This window comes from Taudactylus pleione, unplaced genomic scaffold (genome assembly GCF_031769625.1).
Source record: "Taudactylus pleione unplaced genomic scaffold, aTauple2 ptg000093l, whole genome shotgun sequence".
NCBI lineage: Eukaryota > Metazoa > Chordata > Amphibia > Anura > Myobatrachidae > Taudactylus > Taudactylus pleione.
Genome location: NW_028284495.1, coordinates 5,743,580 through 5,754,681, shown reverse-complemented (window position 1 = coordinate 5,754,681; position 11,102 = coordinate 5,743,580). Strand labels below are relative to the sequence as shown.

At 46.7% G+C, this 11,102-nt stretch overlaps 1 protein-coding gene across 1 annotated transcript in view; it reads right to left on the bottom strand.

Moving 5' to 3' along the window:
* RB1CC1 (RB1 inducible coiled-coil 1) overlaps window positions 1–11,102 on the bottom strand; it is a 132,548-nt gene that overhangs the window by 51,513 nt on the left and 69,933 nt on the right. The window contains exons 12-13 of the mRNA XM_088469541.1: window positions 8,743–8,846; window positions 6,497–6,623 (exon numbers count right to left, since the gene is read on the bottom strand). Of these exons, the coding sequence (XP_088325667.1) occupies window positions 6,497–6,623; window positions 8,743–8,846 (231 nt within the window). The remainder of the gene's footprint in view (window positions 1–6,496; window positions 6,624–8,742; window positions 8,847–11,102) is intronic.

Sequence of the window (11,102 nt, the reverse complement as noted above, 5' to 3'; positions counted from 1 at the left end):
GAAAGGGTAGTGGATAAGTGGAATAGTCTCCCATCAGAGGTGGTAGAGGCTAAGACACTAGAGCAATTTAAACATGCATGGGATAGACATAAGGATATCCTTCAGAAGAAGGAAGGATAAAATATGAGATATGGTAAGAACTTACCCTTGTTATCTCTATTTCTACGAAGTCCATAGGGTTCCACAGGATATCTTGGGGTATAGGTGTGACGTCAGTCGCAGGGCACCAAAGAGTTAAGCTTTCAGCCTCCCAGGATGCACTAGGTCCCCCTCCTATACCCCGCCCCCGGGCCAAGGCACCTCAGTTAGTTACCAAGCCATAGGCCGGAGGAGGAGAAGGAAGAGAGAGAACAAAGATCTGGACACATACAAGAATCACATTCTCACCAGAGGGAGACGGAAAACCGGTGACCAGAGCAAAGCCCATCTGCAGCACAGGTGCGACAGGGCGGGAGTCCTGTGGAACCCTATGGACTTCGTAGAAATAGAGATAACAAGGGTAAGTTCTTACCATATCTCATATTTTCTACTTCAGGGTCCATAGGGTATCCACAGGATACCTTGGGGATGTCCCAAAGCAGTATCCTTTAAGGGTGGGGACGCTCCTGTGCAGAAAGGAGAATCCGCCGCCCGAAGGAAGCATCCTGAGAGGCGAAGGTGTCAAACCTGTAATACCTCACGAAGGTATGGACAGAAGACCACGTAGCAGCCTTGCAGATCTGAACTGCCGAGGCACCACGTCGAGCTGCCTACGAAGGACCCACAGACCTAGTGGAATGAGCCTTCAGAGAAGGAGGGACCGGTAGGCCTTCATGAAGATAAGCTTCAGAAATAGCCATACGGATCCAGGCTGCCAAAGTTTGCTTTGAAGCAGGCCAACCCTTTTTACAGAAGCCATAGAGGACAACAAAGCGTCCGACTTCCTAAACAAAGAAGTGCGGTCAACATAAGTCCTTAAGGCCCGCACAACATCCAAAGAGGCCTCACCCACGGAAAGACCCGGTGAGTTAAAGGCCGGAACAACTATTTCCTCGTTAACATGAAACTGGGAAACAACTTTGGGAAGAAACTCGGGCCGAGTGCGGAGCACTGCCCTGTTCCCATGAAAAACCAAGAAAGGGGGTCTACAAGAAAGAGCCCCTAACTCAGAAACACGTCTGGCTGAAGCAACGGCCAGAAGGAAAACAGTCTTAGCTGTTAGCCATTTAATATCCACTGAGCCCAGTGGTTCAAACGGCGGTCCTTGGAGAGCCCTCAGGACCACAGCCAAATCCCAAGGCGCCACAGGTGGAACAAAGGGCGGCTGAGTACGGAGAACACCTTGCATAAAGGTGCGCACATCCGGGATTGTAGCAATCCTACGGTGAAACCAGACAGATAGGGCCGAAACCAAGGCGAAGCCCATGATCTAGTCCCGCTTGCAGGAAGGCGAGAATCCGAGACAGACGAAACTCCCGCGGTGCATAACCTCTCGGTCGACACCACTGGAAGAACGTATGCCACACGCGATGGTATATCCTCGCGGAAGACGGTTTCCGAGCTCGTAACATGGTACGCACCACAGAGCTGGAAAAACCCCCAGGACCTCAGCATGGCCGTCTCAACAGCCACGCCGCCAAAGACAGCCGAGTCAGGTCCGGGTGAAGACAAGGACCCTGAGACAGAAGGTCCGGTCGTAGCGGCAACCGCAGAGGACTGTCCACGGACAGACCCTGAAGGTCTGAGAACCAGTGCCGTCTGGGCCACGTGGGAGCTATCAACAGGAGCGTCCCTCCTTCCTGTTTGAATTTCCGGATTACCCGTGGAAGAAGGGAGACCGGAGGGAACAGGTATGCGAACCTGAACGTCCACCGGACGGACAGAGCATCCACCAGAGACGCCCCTTCGTCTCTTGTGCGAGACCCGTACACCGGCAACTTGTTGTTGTGCCGGGACGCCATGAGGTCGATTTCTGGAAGACCCCACCTGTCCACCAGTAGTTGAAAAACGTCCGGGTGCAGGGACCATTCCCCTGGATGAACGTCCTGGCGACTTAGAAAGTCCGCCTCCCAATTTAGCACTCCCGGGATGAAGACCGCTGATATGGCCGGAAGATTGCGCTCCGCCCAAACCAGGATCCGAGAGACCTCTACGAGAGCCGCCCGACTGCGAGTTCCTCCTTGCCTGTTTATGTAGGCCACGGTGGTAGCATTGTCCGACTGGACCTGCACCGGGTGACCCTGGAGAAACCGCTGTGCCTGCAGGAGAGCATTGAAGACCGCACGGAGTTCCAAGATATTTATTGGAAGCTCCGCTTCTGTCGGTGTCCACCTGCCCTGGAACAAGTGTGGACCCGAAACTGCTCCCCAGCCCCGAAGACTGGCGTCCGTTGTCAACAGGACCCAATTTGGAACCCAGAACGGACGTCCCTTGTTGAGGTGGGTCGTCTTTAACCACCACGCAAGGGACAGGCGAACCTCCGGGGTGAGCACAATCGTCTGGAACTTCAGAGACTGAGGCAGCCCGTTCCACTTGGACAGGATCAGGTGCTGCAGAGGTCTGGAGTGAAACTGGGCGTATTCCACCATGTCGAACACCGACACCATGGAGCCCAGTAACCTCATCGCCGAGTGTAAGGACACCCGGCGGCTGTGCAGACAACTGCGCACCCTTGACTGTAAAGCAGAGATCTTGTCCTCCGTCACGAAGATCCTTTGCTGTCCCGAGTCCAATAAGGCTCCAAGATGCAGAATCCTCCGAGACGGGATTAGAGTGGACTTCTGCCAGTTGATTAGCCAGCCGTGCCGTTGCAGCAGTGCAATGGTCAAGTCCAAGTGGTGTAACAGGAGCTCTGGAGATCCTGCCACCAATAACAGGTTGTCCAAGTACGGCAACATGCGGACTCCTTGCAGCCGCAGAGAAGCCGCCATGACCGCCATCACCTTGGTGAAAACACGTGGTGCTGTTGCCAGGCCAAAATGTAACGCCCGAAACTGGAAGTGGTCGCTGCGGATTGCAAACCTGAGGAACTGTTGATGGCGCAAAAGAATAGGGACATGCAGGTAAGCGTCCTGTATGTCCAATGACACCATGTAGTCCCCAGGTTCCAGCACCAGAATGATGGACCGTAAGGTCTCCATCCGAAACTTCGGGACCCGCAAAGACTTGTTGAGTGCTTTGAGGTTGAGAATCGGACGATATGACCCATTGGGTTTCTGTACCAAAAATAGATTTGAATAGAAACCCTGGCCCCTCTGGGAGAATGGAACAGGCACTATAACTCCAGCCTGGAGCATAGTGTGCAATACCTTCCGCAGCTCCGTAGCCTTGTTCCGGTCTGATGGTAGACCCGTGGTGAAGAATCGAGCCGGGGGTCTGTGCCGGAAGGAGAGGGCGTACCCGTGAGAGACCACCTCCAGAACCCAAGTGTCTGTCGTAGTGAACGACCAACACCGGGAGAACTGCAGCAGGCGGCCTCCCACCCTGGGATCCCCCAAGGGGAGACCCGGACCGTCAGGCCGCAGGCTTGTCATCTGGCTTGGGGGCCGGACGTCTGGTACTCCATGCCTGTTTCCGGGGCTTGACCGATTTCTTAGGGCCAGCCTGTCGAGGAAACGACTGTGGTTTGGGCCTGCCCTGGGCCCTAGATGACCGAAAGGACGATGGTCCAGAACCAGAAGGAGCAGCGGCCGACGGGAGACAAGCAGATTTGGCTGCCGCCAGCGTGGCCACAATCTTATCCAGATCCGGACCGAAGAGAACTTCTCCGGTAAACGGCAACGCTTCCAGACCTTTCTTGGATCTGCGTCCGCCTTCCAGGATCGCAGCCACAAGGTGCGACGAGCAGCTACCGCTGCTGAAGAAATTCTAGACACCAGAGTACTAATGTCTAGAGCCGCCTCGTTGATGTAGGTGGCCGAATCACGGAGATTGCCAATCAACTCCGCCTGTTCGGCCGGACAGTCGGATTCAAAAGAAGCCTCTAATGAATCCGCCCAGCGCTCCATCGCTCTGGCAACCCAGCAAATGGCCATAGCCGGCCGTGCTGCCCCCCCTGCAAGGGAATAAGCGGACTTCAGGCAGATTTCTACCTTGCGGTCCGTAGCATCCTTAAGGGAGGACATGGATGGCATCGGCAATGTGGCACTACGGACAAGACGGGTCACGTGAGAATCCACCTGTGGAGGGGATTCACACTTAGCAAAATAATTATCCGCGAACGGATAAGCCACCGCCAGGCGTCTCTGCGGCTGGTATCTTTTGCCAGGTTGGCATCGCCCTTCACATCTTTGAAAAAGGCATACTTAGATTTAGCCGCTGGGGGAACTTCGTCCTCAATCACCAAGGCTGTGCGGACCGCCCGAATAAGTCCAGGAATATATATACTTTGGACTTAGCATCAGCGTCCTTAGTATGGAAAGGTTCCTGATCGTAAGGATCCAGAATCTCCCCATCATCAGACGTCCCTTCGTCATCCTCATAAGGAGCGGACAGAGACGCCACCGGCCTTTTATGAGGCCGCATCACAGACTCCCCTTGCAACACATCCGACAAGTGCTGTACAGAACTCGTCAGGGAGTTAACCCACGCTGGCTCCTGAGAACCCGGGAGCGGGGAAATAGGGAGACTGTGGGGTACCACCAATTGTCGTGGGAACCCCTGCATGGGTGACGACACCACAGACTGCTGGGACAAACCCATCGGAGTAAACGCGGGCTGTGGAGCTAACTGGCCCACTAAAGCTGTTAACGCCTGAGCGAAACAAGCCCAGGGCGGCTCCTGTACCGGTGCTGTAACCGTAATAGGCCGCGCCATGGACAAACACTGCCGGCAAAGGCCCTCCGCGCTACCCTCCCCCTCCGCTAACGGTACTTTGCACGTGGTACACTGTAGCCGGAGGGGAAAATCACTTTCAGACATGATGGCACCACGTATGTGACCTCTCTCACCAATTAAGTATTAAATAGGCGAGAGACCACCCTGCAGCACCGCACCGCAAGGGCTTTAGCAGAAAGAACAGGGACAGTAATAAAGCTGACAGTTTAGAGAAGAAAAGTTACAGGCAGCGCTAGCACAGTCACATACAATGCAGAGAAATAACAATTCCTGCACTAACAGCGCTGATCACTCAACTACACAGACACAGGGCCTGGTAGGACACAGCGCTGCATACACAGACCTGAGCCACAGCGGAGGAGAGGTATGCGGGGGGACCCAGACCACGATGCTTCCTTCCAGACTTCCAGCAGCGTTCACCATGCGTTGCAGAGAAGATGGCCGCCGAGGAGCAGAGAGAAGCTGGCCTGGGGGAGGAGCGCTGACACAGGACCAGTCAGCACAGTGCAGAGAGGGCTGTGTGCAGCGGGGGAGGCGCCGGCTGTGAGACAGGGAAGGCGCGCTCCCCTGGCATGCATTTAACCCCTGGGACGCCGCAGCGCTACCGCTCTGCTGCGGTCCGCTGTCCCAGGGGGTAGTGGAAGCGCAGGTTGGTCGCCTGGCTCCACGCTGCAGCCAGTCCCCAGGGAGCCCCCTGCCTGGGGACTTAGGACCATGTGATCAGCGGGGACCCACCGCGGGACCCCGCTGCTTACCTCTGTCCCCCTTGAATCCGGCCATGGTCCGGAGCATCTGGGGTCACCTCTAGCTGTGACCCCAGACGCCCACCAGCATCCCCGGATCAGTACCGGCGTTCTGGTACCGGCGGGGTGTAGGGAAGACAGCATGGACGTCAGGACTGACTGTCCATGCTGTTCATCCAGATGTGCAGCCACAGCTGCATGAAGAAAAAGCTTCAGGGGCTCTTCTAGCCCCCACTCCAACAGGTGCACCCGACTCCGGCCGGGCACCAAACTAAACTGAGGTGCCTTGGCCCGGGGGCGGGGTATAGGAGGGGGACCTAGTGCATCCTGGGAGGCTGAAAGCTTAACTCTTTGGTGCCCTGCGACTGACGTCACACCTATACCCCAAGGTATCCTGTGGATACCCTATGGACCCTGAAGTAGAAATAAGGGTTGAGGTAACAATATGTTTAAAAATGGGGCAGACTAGATGGGCCAAGTGTTTCTTATCTGCCGTCAAATTCTATGTTTCCACGACTCAGTCGTAGACAGATATACAAGCGCCACATATCAAATTAATCATTATAGTCTCCTGGTGCGTCCCAGTCACATCGCATTGTGACAGACACATTTTTGGCAAAAAAGGTGCAAATAATATGTCCGGTGGTAGCATAGTCTCACAGGACTTGGCGCACTAAGAAGGGCTGTTTGGCGCGACTGAAGCGAGGACACATCTGTATGCATCTTAATATATATTGATTGTAATTTAAAACCATATTCACTAGATTTATCTTTCATACTCTTTATTTTGTCTTTGAACAGAATACAATTTTGTTAAAATTAACACTGCTAACTAGATTAGAAAACTGATAAAGATTTTAAAGCAGACATTATATTGTTTTGGATTATTACTTTCATTCAGTGATCTAACAAAGTTGATTATAAATACAGTACTACACCTTTTGTTCGTTTAACAGATCTGTAATAGTCTGTGACATTTCATCCAAACTTTGTGCAGCTTTTACCAAGTTGTGAAGAGCGCGTACATGCTGGTGTAGAGGCTCAAAATCACAAAGTAAAGGAACCCTGTGAGTGGAAAGAAGACAGATACTTACAACAATAAAAACAAAATGTAATTTAGCAAAGCGTAGCTTTGTTGTGGACTTTAAAATAAATACATATATTTTTTTTCAGCCTGTACATGCATTGTTAATTGATTGAGGTGTTGTAATGTTTATATAGGACACCCTCTATTGAAAGGTATGCAATCATTTTAATGGTAGTCAATCATAAAAAGTGCATCCAGTAAAAAAAAAAAAAATCAGTTCAGATACTAAAATGATTCCTTGCAATAATAAAAACAAATGTTTATGTTCTAAAAAAAAAAGTTAGGTTAAGTGTCATAATAAAACAAAGCAATTAAAAAAAAAAAAACAAACAATGGTTAAAGCTCCCTTTAAACTTAGAAAACTGAGCAGTTATTTTTTTTCTACATTAATATCTGACACAAATCTGTAAATTAATCTCAAAAAGTCACACCCTGAGGTATGCAGTCATAAAAAAGGATAAAAAATAAAATAGAAAAAAATAAACTTTGTATCACGAGTAGAACAAAGTATAAAAATCATTTTATCATCAAGTTATGTTGGATGGATCATCAACAAAGACAATTGGGTAGTTTGGCAGCTAAGTGTAAAAATATTACAATTTTTAATGTACCAAAAACATATATATAAAATATTGTTAAAAACTGACATTCTTCCAAGAAAGTAATTTACACTTTATTCTTGAAAAAAAATGTGCAACACATCAGCAATTAAAAAAAACAAATTGTTTAAACATTTATCTATAATTTATCATCATTTATTTCCCTATTAAATACAAATGCTTGTTAGTGGGAAAATGCATTAAAATGTTGACAAATTCTATGATTAAATGCACCTATTCTGCTTTATAATGAATGGACAACTGAAATAATCCCTGAGAGACTCGGCTTGATGAAACTATTAGAGTTGAAATAGGGATGTACAATCATTCAAACAATAAATCTCTTCCACCCCCACCCTCACAGTGATATGGGATTCAACTTGTTTTGCACTATATTTCAAATGTCAGACATCATATGTGCTGCTTTTGAATGCAACCTTAATTTAATAAGATTTATTTTCATCCAGATCACCACCTGCTTGCTCCTATGACTCACAATTGAAGCAATATAAAATGACAATAAGAACATGAAAAATGGACTGTATTTCAAAAAGATACATGAAGTACGCAATTAGAGATTTCATTGTAAAACGCTTAATTCCTCTTAAGCTTCCTGAGGCATGCTCTAACAGCAGTTAACTTGTTAAGGTCAGAAAGGGAAGAGAACACAGGCACAAGTGGGAATTTGGAGGCGGAAAGAAGTATAAAAAAAAGAGCACTACATTAAATGGAAATATTGACTGAAGGTGCCATCCCATGGGGAATGTTATTGAAATGGGCTTAAAATATTACAAGGAAACATATTGAATGTGGAAGGAGCCTTGTTTCTTCTGGGTGCGGGGGGGGGGGGCGCGTGGAAGAAAGATTTTATTTATTTTTCTTTTCTTTCTTTTTAGTTAATACTTGATATTGATTATATTTGTTAATATTTGAAATTTTCAATATCCTATCTGTAGAATTGTATTGTATTACAGTTAAAAAGCACATTGTACGTTTACGAAAATTATAATTACGAAGCATTTGATAGAATGATGCAGTTATTTGGTGAATGTGATCTCAATATTTTATGAATACATTGGCAATACTATATATTTGTATTACATACCAAATGTTATCATACTCAATGTACTGTTGTTTTTGAAGCTTTTGATTGTGAATATGTGCAGTGTTTCAATAAAAATAACTTGTAAAATTAAAAAATATTATAAGGAAAGGAAGGTAGCAAAAGGATAGGGAGCAGAGAATGAGCACGAGTCAGTGTGAGAAACTGTGAAAACATGGACATAAATTAAGAACAACATATCTGGGAATGTATATATCCAGTGTACAATAATTTCTTGACTTAAAACAGCAAATAGACACATCTTTATGTGTATGTCTCTTCGCAAGCCCAATAAAGCACTGTTACGATGGTAAATATGTAAATAGTTATTTACGGTTTTGAGAAAACACTTTCATAAACATGTCAGGAAAATAAAAAAAAATTAAGGTCAATTACCTGAGGAAAAGTTGAACTTCTGGAGGACAAAGAGACTGCAGAAACTGCAGGTCGATTACAGAGATATCAGGTAGCTCACTATCGAACCTCCTTGGCTTTCGAGTCTAAATGGCAATACAATTTTGTTAATAGTGTGTGTGGGGGAGGGAAGAAATCTCTAAAAGTGAAATAAAAAATGGTGAATAATGTGGGCCATACAACAGTGCAGCAAATTCCTCAATGCTGATCGGCATTCATAACCATAATCAGAGAGCAATGATGATTGGCGTCCGTCTGGGAATTGGGGAAATTCTGCATGTGAAAAATCCCCAACTCGCCAATCCCGATAATTGTTTGGTTGGGTTCGGCAAATCAGGGAACTCCAGCATGTTGGATTTCCCTGACCAAGTAGTCAGGGAATTGGGGAACTATGGCAATCAGTCCCAAATGTATGGGTTCCTTAATTTAAATCAAATTATTTTCTGGTGACACACACGTGGTATGTCGGTATACAGCCACTGATCACATTACTTGAATAGGTAAGGTAGGATACTGTTTCCAACAGATAGGACAAATACCAAATTCAAAATAAGGAAGGGTGAGAGTAGGTGCATATATGATAATTGGTGCACAGGAAAAGGTGCTCTAATGCGCATCTACCAGGTACTCTCACTTTTTCTAGTACGGCACACAAGTTGATTACAAACTTTTGACTGGTGGATAAAGGTAAATACCTTTGTCCTGTGCACTAATATGAATGTACTTGGCACAATGTTAATTAGATTTGCAACCTTTCACATGTATAAATGTACATTATGAATGTTATAAATAGCTTTCTCATATAGTGTTACTTCAAGTAAAGGACAAAGGGCCTGATTCAGATCCAATTCTGTCCATTTCAAATGCAAATGCAGAAGGAGGTGCATTTACTGCATTTACTTGGTCGCAGCCTGGGGTCACCATCGAAACAATCGTGACCATTGGTCGCGATTGTTGTCGATGTTCCATTGGCCAGGCTGAGGGAGCTAAAGCTTCCTGCAGCCTGACCCGGTCCTGGCAGCTTGCAAGGCCAGGAAGTCTGCGTGCACCCACGAAGGACCTGGCCTCGTCACTCCTGGAATTCGGGGGTGACGTGCCGCCATTTCCGGTAACACTGCCAGGGAACGCCCCCGCTCCGCCTCCCAAATGCCGCAGCCTGTCAATCAGGCTGTGGCTGGGACACACTGCGAGCGGGCTCGCATGTGCAGTCCTTTAAACATCGGAGATGTACGCTAACCATCGGGTTAGCGTACATCTCTGGATCAGGCCCTAACATCTATAGCTGGTGAAAACAAATATGAAATAAAACAATCTTACAAGTCTACTAGTTATACTTTCTTAGTTAGGCTAATGGACATTAATGCAATAATACATTATTGACATGAGCAAGAACAGTATACTTATTAAAATTGTTGCTCCCCTTAGCACAATGCAAATATAACACACTACCAGCACCTGACAGTCAGGAAAGGATACATCTGCACTGTCTGACTCAACACATTATGACTCCTGAAGCAGGTTGTCACTAACAGTGCTCTCCAGGGGTGTATAATCCTGTTTGTGCCTTCTGTTAAGTGCTTACAATTTAGTGCTTAGGGCTTTTTCTTCTTTTCATGTGTTATAATCAGAGGTGTCATGGTTTTGAATTTTGACGCACTGCAATCACAGGGTAATGGTGAACGTCTACTCTCTAGTTCTCCACAGAAGAACACTCATATTAAAATGTCAGGGAATAAGACATTAATGAGTTAATATCAACAATGTTATAAGCAAATGTGTTGTATACAGTCTGTTCAGGTATTTTACCATTCCAAACTAGTTTAAGAGCTTCATTTTGCCACTTCAACTCAAACCCTGTAATCACCACTTTAACATATTTTAGTATGTCTAAGACACATTTCTAAAAGCAATAAAATACCTGCAAAAGCAAGTAACCTCTGTGTGGTTTTGTCCTAAGCATGCAGATAGATTCTGTCCTGCTGTAAAAAGCTTTTCAAATTGGTGCATGACAGTAATGCCCCCCATACATCTGCGATGGATTGAGGCTGTGAGATCAGGAATATTCAACATGTTGAAAGATCTCGATACCCCGACCAAGACCGGAAAAGGGTATGAATTGGCAAGTCTGGGATTTTTAATATGCCAATTTTCTCTTGACACACACACTTTGTTACACTCATTTGCTTTGCATTAATTTCAGCATTGGCTGCAGCATTCAGAAGCTTTTACATAATATAAATAATTTCTCCCTCTACACCATTTCCCTCAATGATCTTATCAGCTCCTTCAGTCTCCATAATCACGTGTACCGCAATGACACCCAAATTTATCTCTCTTTCACT